General features: G+C 36.5%; 2 protein-coding genes across 5 annotated transcripts; both read right to left on the reverse strand.

Moving 5' to 3' along the window:
* Positions 1-2,743: 2,743 nt before the first annotated feature.
* On the reverse strand, positions 2,744-11,721 carry msh5 (mutS homolog 5). 2 transcript variants are annotated; one of them, XM_063016745.1, is made up of 24 exons: positions 11,570-11,721; positions 10,811-10,934; positions 10,324-10,404; positions 10,199-10,252; positions 9,943-10,064; positions 9,735-9,844; positions 9,070-9,105; positions 8,783-8,865; positions 8,147-8,192; positions 7,900-8,038; positions 7,511-7,573; positions 7,296-7,424; positions 7,085-7,157; positions 6,777-6,886; positions 6,482-6,562; positions 5,873-5,960; positions 5,315-5,501; positions 5,039-5,165; positions 4,420-4,569; positions 4,158-4,232; positions 3,899-4,045; positions 3,488-3,625; positions 3,297-3,370; positions 2,744-3,158 (listed from the first exon to the last, which is right to left on the reverse strand). In XM_063016745.1, the coding sequence occupies exons 1-24, from the start codon at positions 11,660-11,662 to the stop codon at positions 3,047-3,049; spliced, it is 2,442 nt and encodes an 813-aa protein (XP_062872815.1). In that variant the 5' UTR covers positions 11,663-11,721; the 3' UTR covers positions 2,744-3,046. The 2 variants fall into 2 exon arrangements, with proteins under 2 accessions (XP_062872815.1, XP_062872816.1); XM_063016746.1 differs by lacking the exons at positions 6,777-6,886; positions 7,085-7,157.
* A 1,601-nt stretch (positions 11,722-13,322) lies between these two features.
* Positions 13,323-19,632, reverse strand: si:ch73-95l15.5 (uncharacterized). Of its 3 annotated transcripts, none has more exons than XM_063016750.1 (9): positions 18,682-19,632; positions 17,931-18,080; positions 16,349-16,432; positions 16,148-16,252; positions 15,729-15,878; positions 14,823-14,990; positions 14,463-14,654; positions 13,859-14,044; positions 13,323-13,650 (listed from the first exon to the last, which is right to left on the reverse strand). In XM_063016750.1, exons 1-9 carry the CDS (start codon positions 19,630-19,632, stop codon positions 13,546-13,548), a joined length of 2,091 nt encoding a protein of 696 aa, XP_062872820.1. In that variant the 3' UTR covers positions 13,323-13,545. The 3 variants fall into 3 exon arrangements, with proteins under 3 accessions (XP_062872820.1, XP_062872819.1, XP_062872818.1); XM_063016749.1 differs by having other exon boundaries at positions 16,148-16,231; positions 16,349-16,465; XM_063016748.1 differs by having other exon boundaries at positions 16,349-16,465.
* Between the last annotated feature and the right edge of the window lie 1,519 nt (positions 19,633-21,151).

Genomic DNA, 21,151 nt, shown 5'->3' on the forward strand with positions numbered 1-21,151 from the left:
GTCTCGAGCTGTCCGTGTCTCAGCAAGGGATGAAACGTTTTCTCTTCTGCTCGCCTCTCTGTGTCCTGCGCAGTTCAAATGGTGGTATTTATACCTTGATTAAGGGGACTTTAGCAGATTAGTGGAAAGGTGAGGAAATGTGATCAGGAAGGATGCTGAGAGGTGTCGGATTGAGAACTAAGCTGATGGAGCTTCATTATACCGTGTCAAATATGCTAAGTGACCTCATTTCATCTATGTTTTTAAGATTAGTTTAGAAATATGACATACAATTTTAAGGTGCTTTAGCTAATTGACCTGAACCTATTAAATCAGTGTGGCTAGGCCTTAAACCGACATGCCTGAAATTCCAAAAAAAAAAAGAAAAAAAAAAAGAGTGGAATACAATTCATTTTGATTAAACTCGTGGTTAAAGTTGCTGCTGCTGAAAGTTTTCACATTGGTGATATTGCATTTTTAATGTTCTTATATAATATTGCATTAGTATAAGGAACTAAAACAAATAACAAATAAGAAATAACAGAGTAAATCAAGAGGAGGCAAATATTTTTTATGTCAATGTTTGAATAATCATCTCTAGTTCAACAAAAAATAATACATTTTTATTAACAGAATTACAAACCAAATTTCTGGGAACCCAATTTTTAGAACATTTTGTAAAATGCAATAAAAATAATAAAAATAAAAACCAATGCAATAAAAATAAAAACCAAGAATAAAAATAAAAACCAAGAATCTGTCATTTACTGATTCACCTAAACCTTTAATTTACTTACAAATTTGAAATGTTATGCCTACAACACCCTTAAAAAAGCTACATTTTGAAACATTTCACAATAAGTGACAGGTGAGCATATCATGATTGGATTGCACATTAACAAAGCACAGATTTTTATTTTATTGAATTTTACAAATAGTTTTATCTTTAATTTTACTTTAATTGACAACAATTACTATAGTAATTCTGTTACTCATGTCTGTATTTTATGTTAATCTCTCATTCCATGTTTGTAAAATATTGCATGCTAATCTGTTCCTAGTGTTCTTTTTTTCTCAAAAAGCAAATACTCAAACACTCCGGTGTTCTTTTACTCCACACTTCATTTGGTCAAGAAGAGGTGCTTCTCTCAAACTCGGTCACAACTTTCCAGGACAATCCCATTCACCAATTAGAACTTAAGCCGACAGCATTTAAGATTTAACACCTGACCTTGTCTGTCAATACAATTTAAAGTGTTCTTGAGAAAAGCAGCAGTGTTGTCAGTCCAAACGGTTTCCTAACTTGTGTGGCTTTAACCATTAGCAGGTGTTAAAGCTCCTTAAACTCACAGATTAACCTTTCATTTGAAGTTGGTAGATGATAAAGCCACCGTCTTTGTAAGGACCAGTATTTGTTTCACCATTCAAATGTTTTGTTAAATACTTTTTTAAAAATATAAAGAACTCTATGATCCAGTAGTATTTTTTAGTTCAAATGAGGTAAAAGGTCAAATTTTGTAGCAAATGAGGATTTCAGGCAGACTCTTCCTCTGCAAATGAGCTCAGCAGTTTTGTTTGTCTGGTGTTTTGTGTGTGTGTGGGAAAAGGGGAGTAAAAAACAAGAACAGGAGAGTTACATTTGCACACTCAAGGCAAACCTGCATTAACAAATTGAGCACTCACAATACACTAAAAACCATTATGCTTGGTGATTGGTGATTGAACAATGATTGGCAAAAAAATACAAGAATGAGACTGAATGTTTCTAACCATAACCTTATTTCTAACACTAGCCTAATGTTCCAGATTAGGATGGATTAGTCCACAGTCAGATGTCACAGTGTGGTTTAAAACCCTCAGAATCCACCTCTACCTCCACTATAGGATGTCATATATGCTCAGAATAGGCTAAATATAAATACCAATAACATTTAAACATATAAGTTGTAGACGTCAAGAGGACAAACAACAAAAGCAATACCTCCAGACTGGGCTGATATACTCACATTTGTATGCTTTGTTTGTGGATAAGTGAAATCTATGCTTACTCTAATATCCACCATGATTTAATTTTAATAGCAAGTTACAATTACTCACATGCTTAAATGTATCAATATAATATTAGTAATATTTGTTCAATTTAATTTGTTTGTTTATTTGGATGTTGGTTAAACTCATGGCATGAACATTCAGTATTGTCATTTTAAAGCATCCGTCTATAGTCATTGTCAGTAAATATTTTGTTCTGTTGGTCTTTATGTTTTAAATTTTATATTTGTGAAGAGCTCAAGCACAGTTCCTGCTTTGGCTTGGTTGAACATTTCTTTCATTGTTTGGGGGATGGATTGTTTTTGGTGCTCTTGTAGGTATTTGGGCAAATCGATTAGGATGTGTCTGATGGAAATGGCTATTTGGCAGGTCTGACATAGTGGGTGCTCTTTTCCCCTTGTGTTTAAAAAGTGTGTCCATGGTATCTAGTGTATGCCATGTGGTTACATTTTTGTTTATCTACTTAGAAGTATGGTTCCTGTTTTCTTTTAGACAGCTGGCTTAAGAGGGTACTTATTTAATTAATACTTATTTATTATATCTCATACTGTGATGGGATTTTTAAATTTTTTTTAAACCCTTTTCCCGATATTAACTCAACCTATTCACAACCACACCAAATGAACGCAGACTAACCAGAGAGGTCTGAGCCAGCCTGGATAAAACTGTTTTTTTATAAACGCACTACTGTCAGTTAAATTAAATCCAACTTTATTAATAAATAAATACATTATAAATACATTTCCTTTTTAAAATCTACATAAGGTGTTAAATCATGAACACAACCACAAAACTGTCTATTTGCAACATGCCAGAAAAGTTTATAAAAATGTTTTCTTGGCTAAAATGTAAATGTCCGCAATGTAATTTTGCTCTTTCTGTAGGAACTAAACAGTTAGATGTACTTAAACACATGAAAAGAAATCACTGCATACACCAAACAATAAATAAATAACACCAACCAGTCTCGCACTCAAAAACCTGAACAATACAACATCTATATGGGTTCAAATTTAAGTCAAAGCACTTCTCCAACAGTGGCCAGCAGCTCGTCTTTTATAAAACTCTGCAGGTCTGTTGATGGGTCGTCCAGATCAAGACTGAGAAACTTCTCAACCAGTTTTTCACATCTGTATTTAAAGTAAATAAAAGTGACAATATGGACGTTTCATATTTGACATTGCTAAATATTACCATTCATTCAATATTCATTCATATAATGTTCTTTTAAAAATGAGTTTCTATAAAAAAAAACTTGTTTTTCACACCTGTTAATCTGTTCTTTACCAGAGGGCTGGTCAATCCTTTTAATGGTCCTCCCAGTTCTGTATAATTCTGATACCTGCACATACCAGTAAAATACTAAAGTTGTGATCCTAGAAACCTACACTACAAAGACATAGTCCTCAAACGGTGACTTGCACATTGCAGAGTACGTCTGTACAGTAAAGAAAAATACCTCCACTCCTCTCTGAACCAGGGCTGGTGGCAGACCAGCCAGTGTGGCAATATTAGCAGCATAGCTGGATTGGCAAATGCCTTCCTTCAGCTGGTAGAGAAAGACCAACTCCTCCCCGTCTATAGCAGTCTCTAGCATCTGGCCAGACACAAGCAACCAACAAAAATCATTAGTGCATATTGTCATAAAATTAAAGTACAAAAAGAGAAGAATCATTCAATGTATATTAAGGTATTTGTTTTATTGCATTTTAATCAACTTATTCATTTGGGTCAGGTTTATGTCAGGTCCAGTTCCAGCAGGAAACCATGGGTGCATGGCAGGTCTGTATATGGCAGCAGCAGAGGCTTCCAAAGCAATAGCAAAAGCAATACATTTTTGAGGGGAGCTTTAACAGTACTGAATACACACCAACAAAGACAGCAGTGGAGAGTGAGGTAAGAGGTCAAGCTGCAAAACACTGTGGAAGTTTGTAGCCAGAAAAACAAGAGGACACTGAGCTGGACTTCTGTTCAACCAGTGATTCAGACATGCAGCCAAGAGTGATAAACCATCAACCTGTATATACACAAAAACATTCAATTTACCAGTCTTATGGATACTTCCAATTATGCTTTATTGTCTTAATCCAGTTTCCTCTTTTTTATATCACTGAGGTTTCTAGACTCACCGTGTTGGTTCCTTTTCCAAACTCATCCACTAACACAAGAGACATACCAGTGCTGTGGTTCAAAGCCTGTGCCATCTACTTGGAAAATAGATATGCTTTACAAAATAATAGTGTACCAGTAATTTAGTAGTAAAACAGTGCTGATTTGCTCAGATTAAAGAGAGATTTATTTAATTATTTACAAGTTGTAAAAAAGCTAAACGGTTAAAAAAAACATGGCAAATGAAAGTACTTTGTTCATGTGTCTGAAAGACCATCATACCTGATTCAAGTCTATCATAAAAGTGCTTAGGCCCACAGACACAGACTCACGACTCTGCATTCGTGTATAGATACCGTCCACCAGGCCAATTTCTGCCTCTTTTGCAGGAACGTCAGAGCCAATCAGAGCCATGAACACAATCAGGCCCACCTATAAAAATACAGAAAACACAATTTGATATACATGCAAAAGAATTGCTACTATCTGATTAGCTGATGAATATTTTAAAGACAGTATACATTCATTTGCATTATAATTGTAGTATATAATAAAGAAAAATGATTGAATTAGACTTAAACATACAGTCCTCTCCAGAATTATTGGCACCCCCGGTGAAGCTGAGTAAACTGGTGTATGAGAAATGTACCTTTTGGTAAACTAGCTTATTAGCAAAAGGGAGTCAATAATTGTGGCACATTTTGATAAAAATAATTATTTCTTGGTGAGGTATTTTTTCAGTGTCAGATTAAGCTAAATTCTTATGACACTTTTTACTAATATTTAACAATTGTAGGGTTCAATAATTGTAGGGTTGTACGATAATTGTAAAACTTTTACAATTAATCTAACTATATTTGAGGTTTTCATGGCAGGACTGTTTTTGTTGTGTAGTTCTTGCCTGTTTTAGGTAAATGCTCTTGCCTGAAGAATTAGGTCCTGTTATTACCTTCACCTTTCCCTCAGTCTCAGAACAATGACATGGATTGGAAACAAATACTGTTGTGCAAAACTCCAACAGAGGATGTCTTAAAAATACAGTCAGAAAGAGATCAGACAAAGAAATCTTGCAAACCAATAATTAAACTTCAGGTGTCTCTCTATTTGTTCACTTTAAATGAACTCTAAAAGAATCTGAACCAGATGCCCACGGCATAGCATGAGAAGAGGTGTGTACCGAGACTGGTGCAGGGTCAGTCTGCAGTGCTCTGTGAGTACTGGTGAGCAGTAGTTGTAGTTCTGCGAGGCCTGAGCCAGAGACATGAGGCAGTCCAGCTCAGCATACAAGGATAACATTTTATAAAGGCAGCCGCTGCGCTGTAGCACTGTAGCCTGAAGCTGCGTCATTACAGCTGTCTCCATGTCTTGAAACAAGGATAAAACAAACATCAGAATCACTGCAACCCCAGAATCACTGCAACTCCAGAATCATTGCAACCCTAGTTAAAGCAAGACAGGGGGCATTGTTTAACTGGCAGACTCTGCACCCCATTAAGCATTAATTTGCTGCAGAGGAAATTCAAATTTTGGACCTCATTTCCAGATCCTTGCTCTGCCAGGTGTAACGAGTAACATTAATGACACACAGTTCTGAAAATACCTACACTTTCTATCAACCTGCACCTCTGCACCATTTGGCATAGGTGTAGCAGGTCAGGAATTTACACTGACCATAAAAACTCACTATTTTACACAGTTTTTACCTTTAATTTGTCATAGATTTGTTTTAGTCTACCTCTGATGTCACAGTGTAAATCTCCCAATATGTCATCAAGCTCTTTAGTTCTGGCACTACGGTAATGAAGCCGATCTTCTGACACAAACTGAACACACAGGCACAAACACACAAATTACTGATTGAAGCACTAGGAAGTATAAAATCCCAACACAAGCTTTCAACCAAATATTCTTAATAAAGTACCTGACTGTACAAATGCTCTTTTGAGTGAATGGGTACATTTCCAAAGACAAAATATTGTGCAAAGTCTCATCAAAAGAGACAGGGAAATCAAGGCTATGCCTGAAAAGTTCTCAGACATGCCTAATAAGTACATTCACTCAGTGTTTCATTACATATAATTCGTTATTTTTATTATTATTATGTACATTCACATTTGTACAAATAGCAGATACTTCAACGTAAGTTACCAATGAAACATGATATAAACCATGCAGCTAACGGTCAAACGGTGGCAGCTCAAACTTTCAATCAATAGTTCATTAACTTAACCACCAAGCCATGTAATTATACCAAATCACTAATAAAATAATGAAATGAATCTTTTCTGAAAAAATTAAAATGTATAAAATTACATTTTTGTTATTCATAACTCTAAATACGCACAATAAAATCAAGGCCTTCAATTTCAAAGTCCTCCTTCTCCACCATGCCGGGAAGTCGAGGCACTGAAAGGAGGAATCCAATCTACAAGATGAAAGCAAACAAATAAGCCATTAGCAATAATTTACTTCTCTAAATATTTTAACACATGTTTACATATCTGTAACAAACAACAGCTCTAATGTGTGATCTAGGACAGTAAGACCATGAAAAGGTAATATATCTATGTAACTGGAAAATTTGCCACAATGAAAACTATCTTATTAAAAGTAAAAAAAAGGCAGTAATGATTCCCAACCAGGGGGATGTAAATGACACTGCAGGAGGAGAACCGGGAGTCCAGATTTGCCAGCTCAGCACGAGCCACATCTGTTAGGAAATCTGACAAGCCCATCATTTTTCTTTTCTCTGAGCAAAAAAAGGAATACAGTCTACATTAACACAGCTTTATAGACTAGACAATTTCAGTTTCTTTAATCGGTCAGTTGTTTGGATGACAAAAATAAAACTAAATGCTCTGTCACATTTTTAAATTTGAACTAGTCATTGACATTCACTGATTCAAATGGATTTGTTTGAATTAATCATTTACTGCCAGAAACTTACTTTCATCAATAGCAGGGTCAACATTTGGTTTAATAGTGAAACGATTTTCAGCTAAGCTGCCTTCAAAATCAACCTTAAAAACAGAAATATTAAATAAATGTCATAAATAAAATAGATAAATTAAAAAAGATGAACTCCTAATTAATCAACAAAATAGATTTTAATCATGATTATAATGCGCAGAAGTTGTCTAGGATTTATCCAGACCCACCACTTTGCTAATGAGTGTGGCAATGTAGTGAAGATCATCTGTGAATTCGTCACTGATCTCTCGAAACAGTTGAATGTTTTGGGGAAGAGAGCGCACCATGTCTCTAATCCCAATAGCACTGTACACTGTCTAAAGCATGGAAAAAGAAACATTTATTTCAAAAACAGCAAATTATATGTCAATTATATGTCGTAATGTGTGTGTGTGAAAGAGACCTTGTAGAGATTCTGCCAGTCAACAACTTTGGTATGAGAGAGAGACATTCTGCGTAGTAACATCTGTAAGATACATGGTTTTAGGATGGTGAGAAGAGTACACGAGTGACTTATAAGTTATTAAAATGTTTTACAAAATGTCTCATGTTTGTCCTATTTTTGTAATACTGTGTCAACAAGAAAGGGAGTAATTACTTTTTCTTTTTACTGAAAATGATCAACTTTGGGTACTAACAGCCTCTTCACTGTATTGGCATGTGATTGATCATTTTTATAGCTACATGCCCCATTGTGCTTTCTTTCATAAACTGAATGTTAATGATAGACATTGACCATTAACTGCAGTAGTGTGATTAGTGTGAATGCTGCCATAAAAGCTTGTGTTTTACCGGAATGTTCTTGATGTTGCGCAGAAAGTTTTGCAGTGTGTTCATGGGCTCCAAGTTGCGAGGACAGGTAAAGAAACGAACAACCTCCTGTCTTCTTCTCAACACATTAAGGTCTCTGGTGGGCCTGTGAAACCACTGCCTAAATAGAGGAAAGGAAAAGCTAAAAAGCTTACAAATGTGCTTACACTTGTGGCTTTATTTATTTAAAAAAGAAAAATTTATTTTTTAAAAAGAAAAAAATCTGAACCTTAGAAGTCTGGAGCCAAATATGCATCGGCAGTGATTCAATACACCTAAAAAATCCATACAATGTTACTTACAATACATTCAGTACCTACAACTGTTACATACAAAAGCAAGTTTTGGTACAAACTTTTAAGAATCCCTCCAAAGAACACTTTTTGTAAAAATTTTTTTTACATTTTTATTATACCACCTCAGCTTGGTGCAGGTAAATAAGAGGACGAGGCTAACTGAAGGATGGTATATTACTTAATGTTGGAATTTAAAAAGCCAGCCAATTAAATTTATGCTTGCTCAAACATAATAGTGTGATTATTTGGTGACCTATTATTGGTGGCCTTGGTTTAAAATGTCGGATTCTTTTGGAACTCTACTGTCCTTGGTCTTAACTGCACTAAATCAGCTTCTAGCTAGCATGTCACATGACTATCATTTGTCATTCACAATCTGTGATTTTTGTCTGGCCAAAAATTGTAAAGCCCATAAGTAGCGTTACTTTTTAACTATACATTCCCTTCCCTTCTACATTAGCTATAGTAATAAAAAAAAAAACACTTTAGATTACATTAGGGGTAAGGGGTTAAAAATCCAAAGTTTGGACACTTCCAATATACAAGCACATAACCATTGCATGTTTTACCATACAGACTCAGACCCTCCTTCTCTCCTGAATGAAGCTTGTATACAGATGGGTGTAGTTCTGATTTGAAGATTTGGAGTACACTAGAAAACAAAGGAAAAGACTGTTTTCTGAATCTAAAAAAATTACGTGACCCTACTACCAGGAGTGCTATTAACTTGTTGGACGTCTACTTAGCATACTGTATGGGGTGTGTTACTGCATTGCACTTTATGGTTCCAAGTAAACAGGACCCACCACGGTGATAAAACATTAAAATGCACAGAAAACAGTATATAGTTGCTTACCTATACGCATCTCTATCCATGTATACCACGTCATTTCTGTTACATTAAAAATACATAATAAAGTAAACATCCCATATAGGCAAGCATAGCATATACATTTTAGGCAAAAAACACAGTTTAACATTGTTATATCCTGACATCATATTTATGAGACAGACATGTTTTAGAATTAGGCCTTAAAGTATGTGGACACACTTTATTGGATTCACATTATTGCGTTTAGGTGTTTTAGCTATACAATTAAATCAGTTTTATAATATAAATGAACAAGTTTGCTGTAGAGGAATATGAACCTTGATTGCAGGACAAGGTCTTCTTGTTCAACATCTGTACCTGACCGTACAAATGCAATTACAGAGCTGTTATTCAACCAAGCTAATGCTACTTGTGATGATGGATAAACTCAGGCCAGCACTGCTGCCCCATGGACATACGGAATTATATAAAATATATTTAGGATTAATAATGTAGGATCTGCTACAAAAACAATTTAATGATGCTTTTGCTTTTTCACCATTTTTCACCATGTCACCATTCTGAAACATATAAATTACTGTGCCTAATAATGAACATTATATCATTTTAAATTTTCTGATATACGTGCATTTTAAAATCACATTTAGTGAGATGAGTTACCGCAGAATTTATGAACATAAATGACATACAGTTTGTATGTAAAGAACTGTAATATGGGAACCCCCACACTGCTGTCCTCCAGTTGCACACCAACTCTTCTTCTGTCCAAGCACTTCAGGAGTGCTCCTATGGTCCTCATCTAGTAAACAGAGATCAGAGTTCTTTGTGTGGAAAGGTTTCTTAAAACACTTAATGACCTAATATTTGCATATTTAAATAGAAAAGAAAGTAAATCACCATTACAACAGAGTCAAATGATATGCAGGATGAGAGATATGGAAGTCGATCTTTCTCTGTGACATTTGGTGGCAGAAAAGGAAGATATGCTACAAGCAGTCTCTGTTTACTGACCTCCGGCCCTGGAAAGAAGGTTCTGAGGTAACACAAGCCCAGCAATCTACACAAATTATCCGTATAATACATTTGTTCATTCAAAGACACTGTGGAAATCATCAGAAAACGCAAACTGTTAAATGTACACTTTTGTGCTTACCAAAGTCAGCATTAGGATACACTATGATTTCTGGCCTGTAGTCTGGATTTGTTCCTACCATTAAAAATATGTATAAATAAAAGCTCTGATCATGCATGAAACTGTAAACATCAAAATTAATTTACCAAGTCCTTTGATATACTGGGCCAGGTTTCGCTCCTGCTTAGCACTTGTGATGATAACATGAGGGCTAATCTCCTGTATGACTAAAAAGACAAAGGTTCAATTAAGAATTAGTGTAATAATCACTCATGTATTAATAATTTCTAATCACTAATTAATGAAAAGAAAATCAATGATTGTGTATGCACAGACTGAAGTAAAATGAGAATTGTTGCTTTTTTCTTTGCTTCCATAATTTACACCACAGACACAGCAGTTCCTCTATCACAGGAACCAAAAGACCCTATGAAGACTACTATGTTTATTAACATAACACTATTTAGGAATTAATTTAGTAGTATTATTTACTAATTTTAGAAAGAAAAAAACATAATTAGTTATTATGTTATAACACCTGTGAGTCTTGGGAGAACTAACATTTAAATTTAAAATCAGAGCTTGCCAAGGTGTACAAATACCTGAAATATGCTAAAATATGAAGGTATTTACCTTTGTTTAGCAAATGAAGGTCTCTGTTATCCACTGTATCATGCATTACATGTAAAGTACAATCTTTGCTGTCGTAAAAACTCAGGCCAACCTGGCCAAACTGTACCAGTACACTCAGAAACACCTTCAGTTAACGAAAAACAGGAATTCAAAATGATCAGCAAGACATAATACTTATAATATTACTTACACATAAATACACAGTTGCAACTGAAAATATTTAACCCCCCCCCCCAACTTAAAAGGAATAATTGTGGTGTATAACTGATTAAAAAAAACATACAATTAGTCTTAGTAAACAGTAAGAACATTTATTGAAACAACTGATTATGAGAATTTAAGTTGACCCTTCAAGTTTAAATAAAAATAAAACATGTAGTTCTCTTGACAATGTCCATGTACAATATTATTTAACCCCCAGCCTCAGTGCTTTATTTTACATAAATAACCTTTAATAAGCAACTTTGGTAAATGCTAATAAGCTTCTGGCTCCTCTCTTGTAGATTTTTCTCCAGCTCACTGAGGTTTGATGGCTTTTGTGCTGCAAGTGCTTTCTGTAACCCAAATTCTGGAGATTGAGGAAGCCACTCCAGGATATTCCAGAACTGATTCCTTAACTAAACTTTGGTTGGGATTATTGTCTTGCTGGAAAGTCAGATTATCCCCAAGGTTTAATTTCATTTTCTTTGGGGGTGGGGAGGGGAGGGGGGTGAATATTGCCAGATGCAACCGTATCTAATACAATCAAGTATTTTATACCTCAGATATTCCCTCATTTTCATCATCTCCATTCAGACTGGCAGCACGGGATGGTAAATTTCTAACACCACTACCGTTACTTACCTGACTCATATTAATACACTACAGTTAGCAAGAAATACAGCTTTAGCTATTATTAGCTAACATAAGTAGCCACCTAGCTAATTTGTTGTAGTCTTTCTTAAAAAGCAAGCAAATCAATGTTTTGAATTTAGCTGTCTTCTAGATGTAACTACATGTAACTTTAACAATGTCAGTTACACAAAAACATGCAAATTTTCTTATTTCCTTTACAGCGAACAATGGCTAAAAGCAGAGAGTCGATTCCGAAGGAGTCAATACTCCAAGTCCTTGTGTTCATAGAGTCGATTCTTAGATTCTAACCCATGAAACGGTGAATTTGTTATGGCTGAAGTTCGCGAGTAGACAAAACAGACAACATTTCTCAGAAAGGAAGTTTCAGTTAGGAAAAATCGTCTATGGTCTTTAGACAACGTAGCTCTTCAACAAATAAGACTAATCTCTTTTGGTTTTGAGAATCAAAGTGAATTTAACTCATACGTGGATTTAATTGAATCTTTTTTTTTAGTCAACAAATCTGTCCTGTAAACCATCAGTAAATGTATTCTACAATTTATATTGCACTAAGCAAATTCCTTCTAGCATGTAGCAAATTGGTGCGGAGTAAATTTATATTTTTCCAAACAGTGTGGTTTCACTGTATTTTAATACGCAGTATATTTGTATATTTAAGTGTTTAAGCGTTTAACACAAGAGGACTTTGTTGGACAGCACAAAAAATAAACAGCCGCCTTTCTGAATCTACCTGTTCAGTTTCTGAGGTTGGAGAGAGGTTTTTTTGTCCCTAAAACATCTGAATGTGATTTTATGAATAAGGTTCAGTATTCCTAAAATATAACACAGCAAATACATTAAACATTTATGTATACCTGGATGCAGGATACAGTTTAGAGAAATGAGATTTGGTTAATGTTAAGCTAAATATTACATTACAGACAACATTATTGTGTATTTAACTGAGGTAAAAATGCAGAAAAACAGGGCAAATAAGTAACAACAGACAGTTTCATTTAAAGCATGACTGAACTATAATTTGATATTATAAAGTCATTGATGAAACTGTTGGCAAACCGTGCATTGTGAAACATGGTAATTTGCAATCATTTTAAATAATAAAGGCAATTATTTAATAACTGACAGGGTTATATACTCCTGTTTTATACTCTGCTTTCTGTTTGTGAATTTATAATAATGACACATTCATAATTTTATTTATAGACAGTTTATTGTTTAGTGATATCCACATGTTCTTCAAAAAGAACAATCACTTGGCAAATGAAAGTAACCTCAACCAATTACAGGCGGTTAGCCTACTGTCAAGTACACCAGAGACAAGAGGGATTATTAAGAATCACTTGGTCGACCCCATTTATAAATTAGCAAACAAGAAAAACTAAAATTCATATTAAATAAAATTAAAGAGCTTTAACAGAATAACCTATTGCACTGTTAAATTAGAAATTTTAAATAAAGAAACTGACAATCACATATTACTCAAGGACTGGAAAAAACACTCACAAACAACTACCAAAAAAAAAAAAAAAAAACAAGATGGCCACAAACTTCATACTTCATACCAGCAGAAAAGTTTTAAATGACTTAAGTCTCAAAATCCAAGGTATAAATAATGAAGCGTTTCTGTGACTGGCAGGGAAATAAAAACCAGTGTGTCTCAGGCTGTATAGAGGCTTTATTACAATCAGCTATTCCAATAAACTGAAGACATTTTTATTAGATTTAATATCGGTCAAACTATGGCAGTGGAATAATATTCAGTGTTATGCAAAACTCTGGACACCTGTGTTTAAATTTCCCAATTTGCAGAATAAAGTAGGACCATCACAGCGTAGTGCATATCTGTCATCGTCTCTCTCTCTCACACACACATCAGACACTCATAGAGTGTGTTTTAGACCGACTTTTGGTTCAATTTTACTGGAGATGTTTTGCTGCAGTTCTATTAGCATTCCATCCCGCTTCTCTGCATCCAAAAGAACTTGCTGTTTAGGAAAGGGGGGGAAAAAAAGACCATGAGAATCTGAAATAATGAACAGCAGTGTACACAAATCAAACCCTTACCATGGAAATTTCACGTTTTACAGTTTCTTAGTGAACTGTTTATTGTCAAGTGATATTTAACCTTGTGTTTAGATTTTTTTTTTAAATAGATTTTTATTTCAGTGTACAATCAGTGTTAAGTATACACACCTCAATGAGCTTATCCCGTTTCAACAAACACTCCCTTAGTTTTGCTTCCTCCAAATCTCTCTTTGCCTTTTCACTCTTCCAGCCTTGTTCTGAAAGCTTGATGTCTCTTAGAGTCTCTTGCAGTTCTTTGCGAGCATCTCTTAATTGCTCAGACAGGTCAGTGATGACCTTTTTTTGACTTTGGTCCTGAAAAACAGATAAATCTCACAGTTAATGAACAGAGCAAAATCAAAGGGGTGCTCCACCTCTCAACATATAGAAGCTAAAGGACCTGCTCTGCTCGTAATGTCCTGGTACCACCCAGGACTGCGCACCAATCCATCTCAGGGCAACATAAACGTACCCAATTACATTCATTCACACCTAGAGGCAATTTAGAGAAGTCAGTCCCCCACCTAGCAATGTTTTTGGAGCTGGGAAAAAAAACAAGAGGTTATTAATGTGGACACACAAGCTAGGTTTAAAGCCAGGTCCCTTAAACCCTGAAGCAAAGTGGCACCCACTCTGCTTGGTGCATCTTCAGGCTGACACTGAAATGATATCTTAAGTGTCTCAGAAAGTAACAGTAACTAGTAAAACCAACAGCAAATCTCTGTCTCCATACCTGTATTAAAGCCTCTGCATTTTCCAGAGCTGTACAGAGCTTAGAGACCTCCTCCCTTGTTGTGGCAGTGTGCTGCTCCCAGTCATTCAGGCATTTGGAAAGCATGATCTCCTGCTCTCGCACCTGACTGGCCAGAGCGACTTCAGCCCCACCTCCTTCCAATCCTCGACCAATCAGGGAATCCGAGAGGGTCTGTGAGCAAACATCATCAACATTATCATCATTTTAACCTAGTGTTAACTTGTGTCTATTAACAGTGGCATGAACCACTGGATTTCATAACAATTTATAGAATGGCATTTGAGTTCATCTTAAAGAGTAAAGTGAACCAGTACGAAAGTAAGCAAGAAATATTTAAACCTGAGCATCTTTATGGGCACCCTCTAGTGCCACCTGCAGATGGGATATGAGAGAATCTTTTTCTTGTAGCATTGCTTCCAGGGCAGAGTTATGCTCTTTCCACAACTGCCTTTCCTTCTGCAGGTCCTGCAGTGACCGTGTGTTTTCAGCTAATTCCACCCGCAAGTGCTGCAACAAAATACAAAGAAAAGAAATTATGCCCTACTATTTCAGTTTAGAGTGGTACTCTGAGATCAAAAGTAGGTAATTAGACTCCTCATAACTTAAGTTCAGGAGGCCTTCTTATTCATCAGTGCCAAATATCACAAATGATTTTTGACTGAATGTGCACAAATTCCCACAGACAAAATCCAAACCCTTGTGGAAAGCCTTCCAAACAGAGTGGAGCCTGTTAAAACATCAAAAAGGGGGCCAAACTTAACATTAAGTGGTTGCTCCTAGCTGGTTGTCCCAAGTCGTTGCTCTGTTGTTCCAGGTGGATGCTAGTATGTTTTAAATGTGTGTGGATGAACAGTTCTGATTGATGTTGGTAAGTGGCTGCTCTGGTGTTTCAGGTGGTTGCTATGGTATTCCAAGTGGTGGCTTCAAAATTATTTTGGACATTTTATATATTAAAGAGTGACTTATTAGTTCTGTTTATGTTTGCTTACATACTGTCCACAAAATATTGCAGCCAAATAATAAGGGTAAACACACTGTGTATTATAAAGAATCCTCAAGGTTTGACTGTTGTATTGCCCGTCTCTGTTTTGCATAATTGAAGCTAGTGGTGCAATAACTTACTGTAGCACACAGGTTTTTAATGACATTATGGATTAGTCATCACTCAACACCCAGTATAACCGGTAAACAAACAGTGAATGGGTGTGTGTTTGTTGCCTCAACCATGATCATTTGTTTGCTTACACTGATGACATCTTGGTTACATTGGAGCACAGTATTGAGAGTGAGAAGGTCTCTCTCCCGTCCTCGAGCAGCCTGCTGTAGCACCTCCAGCTTTTTCTGCAGACCATGTTCTTTCTCTTTGAGTTCTGACAGCTCAGCCTCTAGTACATTCTGATATATATATATATACACACACACACACACAAACACACACAAAAAATACATAGGTAGTGAGTTATATTTCATTCAACAGACACTTCAAATATTCAAACAGCTAATCTGACTACACCTAACATTTTTCCTCTAACCATAAAGATACTATTTTTAAAAAGCCTTTAAGGTAGTTATTTATTGAAAGTATTTTTTGCCACCGGCCTAATTTCAGATTTTTCCAAACAAATAGGACAAACAAAAAATTATAAATGAGTAACACTGATCACCTCTTTATCTGAATGTGTGTTGGTCAGAGTCACTGCCACTTTGTTGACGAGTTTATCGGCCTCCTCTACCCCTGTGCACAGCTTCTGGATCAAAGTCACACATTCCTGTGGAGGGGAGAACACCAGGTCATTTATGAGCGAGTTACCTAGGGCTTGATACTAGTGTTCCACTCTGTAACTTTAACACTGTGTTGGACTGACCTGGATAATTTTCTCCCTGCTTTGCAACGAATGGCTAAGATTGCTGATCAGACCACAGTCGTCCTCTGAGCTGCTGTTTAGATGCTGAAATAGACCAGCACATGCACACAAGTATTTCTTTCATACAGCCATTACAAAGAAAATCTAATTTCCTTGTCCTAATAACTCATTTCCTTGTCTGGAAATTCCTCAGAATGCATTTCAGCAGAATAAGCTACATTCACATTCAGTGGCATAGTTTACTTTAAACTTTGACCCAACACTTGTTTTACTGAACCGACTATTCTAAAAAAGTCTAATGGTACAAAAAAAGTTCACATATTAAAGCTGAACAGCTAGTTAATGTTCTACTTAAACAACAGCCAAAGCCCAGAGCAAACTGCTCCTGTTGAGGGACATTCCAGGAACAGGCGTGTGCGTGGACATTTCTATACCTGCAATTTTGCAAATCTGCATACTGCTAAAAGCAACACACCCACTATAATTACACACACACTCTGCCTTATGCAACATCTCACTAGTCCAAAATAGACATCAATACAACAAGAACGATATTTATTTGGAACAAACATTTTGGTTTGGCATTAGTTTAGAGATTATTGTGACTTTAATATAACAAGTATAAATAAAAAAAAACTTAATTTGTATATAATAATATATAATACGGACAACAGGTTTTACCAGATCACATGCTCACAGCTTACTTACAGTATGTGCATTTGATGTACAAATATTTAATGCTGTAACCAAGAATAATTCAGGGCTTTCTTGAGAAGGGGCACAATCAGAGCCATTTTTAACCACATATCACAGTCTGTTTTTATTAACATTTATTTACTGGATGTTTCATTAATTAAATCAGTACTTTATTATTCTTGCTAGGCATTTGGATGGCCAAGTGGTAAATTACGGTAGCCCACTACTGCTGGGATCCAGGGTTCGAATCCCAGGTCGTGATCTCGGCTGTTTACATACAGACATGATTGCCTATGTTTGGAAGGTGGGTGGGTGGTTGTATGGATTGGCATCCTGTGCAGGGTGTGTTACTGCTTTGGGATCAGTGATGTCAGGTTTACCAAACTCACCGTGACCCTGATCAAGAAAAAGTTAAAGTAAACCATGAAAATAAAATAAAATAATTATTGTTGCTGAACATTGACAAGCAGTTGATGTTTTAACTGCTTGCTTGCTTAAAAAAAAAAAAAGAATTTGGCTGTGTAATGCCAATCATTTTTTTTGCATTACTGCACCCATTTAAGTGGATTGGGTTTTTTGCATTCTTCAGCCATATTGTTTACTTTTATTGAAATTTTATTAAAATTCTTCTAAAGCTACATTGCAATCTACTAGACCTAGTGCACTAATTAGACCTGTTTGCTCTGTCCTCAGACTGGCTTTTACCATTTAAGTTCAGCCCTCCCTAATTAGGCTTTGTTTCCACTATTCTTTAAGCCAAAATCCTCTGACAGACTCGTCAGACTTTAACCTAGTCAAAGTCTGGCCCTGCAAGACAAAAAAATCCAACCCAGCTGAAAAATGTCACCTGACTGACTTGTTCACTATTTAATGTTGCAGTACCTACCACTGGCTTTGATGTTCTTGCTTGATTGGAACTACTGGAATTTAATTGGGTGGTGACTTGAAGTCCCGCCTCTAGGGTCTTGATCTGAGCTTGTGCTTGATCCAGTTCCCATAAGTGCTTGGCTACAAGGTGCATTCTGGCTGTAGAAAACTACATTTGGCAAGAAAGAAAAAATAATAGTTTTCCACTTACTTCACAACTGATTTGAATTAACTGATCAGTTAAGGCATGTTTTATTTCTCAGGTTTGATTAATTAGATTTGGCCTAAAGCTACAAGCTAATATTGCAGCCAAGAGCTGCCACACATGTCTCAGGCTGCATCTCAAACACACCAGAGTGGTTTCTTTTTTTAATAAGAGATACACATTGCAGAACTAAAAACAGTAGTAGCAGCAGCAGCAATCTTTTGTAATACTATGATATCAGTATCATGATCTAAGTTTTTTTTAGATTTTAGGAGTCGTATCAAACTTGTAGCCCAAGTGTCAAACTAAAAAACAGCTCAAGCCTTGATTAATTAGCCTAATAAAAAAACTACTTTTTGTATTTAAGCATTTCCTAAGGAGAGAACACCTATGTTGCTTTGTAAAGTAAAGTAGGGCTTGATATGGACAACATCCAATGCTGCTGTAAAATTTAAACATATTGCAATTGTTTATGCTCTCATATATACTGTAACTTTGTTAAAATCAATTCTCAAAGTATCTGTAAGGACAAATTGTGTTGCTGTATAACAGAAAGCCTCCTTACTTCTCTCTGCAGTGGAAGAAATTCATCCCTTAGTTCAGTCAGGACATCATCATGCTCTCCATTCACCTCATCCTCATCTCCTTCTCCAAAATCCAGCACTCGCACAAGCCCAGTCGCAGTTGATCCTGCTACCACATTCTGTCCTTTGGCCAAAACTGGAATGCGACTTCCTGCTGGAGACCTCACTGGCTTACCCTCAATATTCCTTAGTTCTTCAAGAATGGAGTCAAAGATGACCGGGTGCTCGTCTGGCCAGTCAAATAGATCCTGACCATCAAGCGAATCCAGTGATCGTGCAGTAGCTTTGCGAGTTTGTGACTGAAGTGATTGGCAGGAACCAGCTAAAGATGCAGGACTAGAGTGGGGTGATTGTGCCTTGGACAAGGGAAAAGGCAGACTCTGAGATTTGTCCCGTGACAGGCCAAATGGAGACAAGGCTTCCTGGGGCACATGTCGAGGGACTCCACATACAGACTCATAATCCGAATCAGACACCCTAAGGGAGTCGCAGCACTCACAATTTTTCATCTTCCCACATTTTTTACCGGTCCTTTTAAAATATGGACAGGATTCAGATCTTTCAGACCAACACTCGTATGCAGCATGAGCCATATTGTCACTCAGCATATCATGGTAGGCCCTCCCCATGCCTGCAAGTGCCCTTCCATCTCTCAAATCAGCATCATCTTCACTGGAGCTACCTCTGTTTCTTAGCTCAGATGGGTGGCGCTGTCTGTAAACACCTCGTACCCATTGTCTTAAATTATCTCTTTCCTGGGACAGTTTCTGAAGCCTCTCCCTGGACAAAACCCGGACTCTGGTTATGACTGTGTCAAACTTGAACACGCGTTCTAGCACAGATACACATTTGCCACATATAAACTCCTCCAGCCCATTTCCCCGTGGTACAGATTGCCCTAAAACGAGTGTAAGCACAGCAAGTGGGTCCATTCCTTTAGAAGGGGTGGGCCGAGTATGGGACTTGTAGAGTGAATAAGAGGAACCAAGAGATAAAGTGCTACCTAAAAAAATATAGACAAAGATTATTATTAACAACAAATACTTGTACAAATACAAATCTGCAAAATATACTATAAGATTTACACAAGACTGTGTGGTTCTTTGGTTTGCACTGGAGCTTTGAGGGTAATGGAGCCAAATAAAGTGGAGATTTGTTTCATCAAAACCTTTTCTGTAATTAACTGCCTACATAATTGCCTCATTCAGTTCTTAAGCTTTTAATCCAATTAAAAAATATCACTACCATATACTCCAATTATCACGCATCTTAGTCTCTCACCCTGAGAGCAGGGACATTTCTGACTCTTATGAGCCTGTAATCATTAGGACACACTTCACTAAATAACTGGAATGATTTAATTTGCTATTTTAAATAGTTTGTGGGGCACATTGGAGTATATAATTGAGTTCATTAGTAACATTGTTACTAAAAGGTGCATAAAATAATTTATGATAAATCAATGATATGATTTTAACTTTGTGCCAATAGTTTGGACAAGACCCTTTCCAGTTCTTGCCTGACTATGTGTCTGTGCATAAAGCGAGGTCCATAAAAACATGACTTGAAACACCAACACCCTAGGATAAATTAAAATGCTGATTTAAAGCCAACACTACCCGACCTCACAAATGCTCTTTTTGACTGAATGGATTATGATTTCCACTGACCCTCCAAAATCTTTTAAAAAGCCTTGCCAGAAGAGTAGTAGCTGTTATAGCCACGAGAGAATGCCAATTTATGTTAATGCCAATGTTTTCGAAAAATGTTAATGGTCAGGCATCTACACAAGTTTGGCCATATGTGTATATTTAATAATGATAACATACAGTATGTTCTGTGTAAATGCAAAGTAGCACAATGTAAAGAGAAAACTGAATTGTTAATTGCAATTGTGTCATATTCATCAGCCAAACTGTCATAATTCTCAACCCTCCTCTCGTCTAAGAGGAAAGACGAGGGTGTCTTAGCAGAGCGTAATTACTTAAGATTCCTATATTTTATGCACCAGCAAATACACAGTTCACAGAGTGCATGTGCTTGACTGGAGTCCAGATCTGTCTTCTAATAAAAATGTATGGTGCATCACAGAGAGAGGAATCACAGAGAGAGGAATAAAACAATTATTTGTATGACAGTTCTCAGTTCAAATGTTCCACTGATTATAATAAAGACAGATTCTGTGTGGGTGTGTTCTGCTTACCCCATGGGCTGCTCTGACTGGACCTAGTTGGAGAGAGTGTACTGGCAGACTGATTGGAAACAGAGGGCGTTGTGCTGTGAGTCTGTCCACCTTTCCTGTTTTGTGCTGCAAAGAGCCACCGGCGCTGGTTTCCCTGCAGATCTCCGCCACATATACGGCATCCTTCGGCTCTTCTCCTTGTAGTCATCCTGCTTCAGGTGAAAGACCTGCAGTAGCTTAAATGGTGTAATAAGTGCCAGTGATACAAT

Source organism: Trichomycterus rosablanca, chromosome 20, assembly GCF_030014385.1.
Source record: "Trichomycterus rosablanca isolate fTriRos1 chromosome 20, fTriRos1.hap1, whole genome shotgun sequence".
Lineage (NCBI taxonomy): Eukaryota > Metazoa > Chordata > Actinopteri > Siluriformes > Trichomycteridae > Trichomycterus > Trichomycterus rosablanca.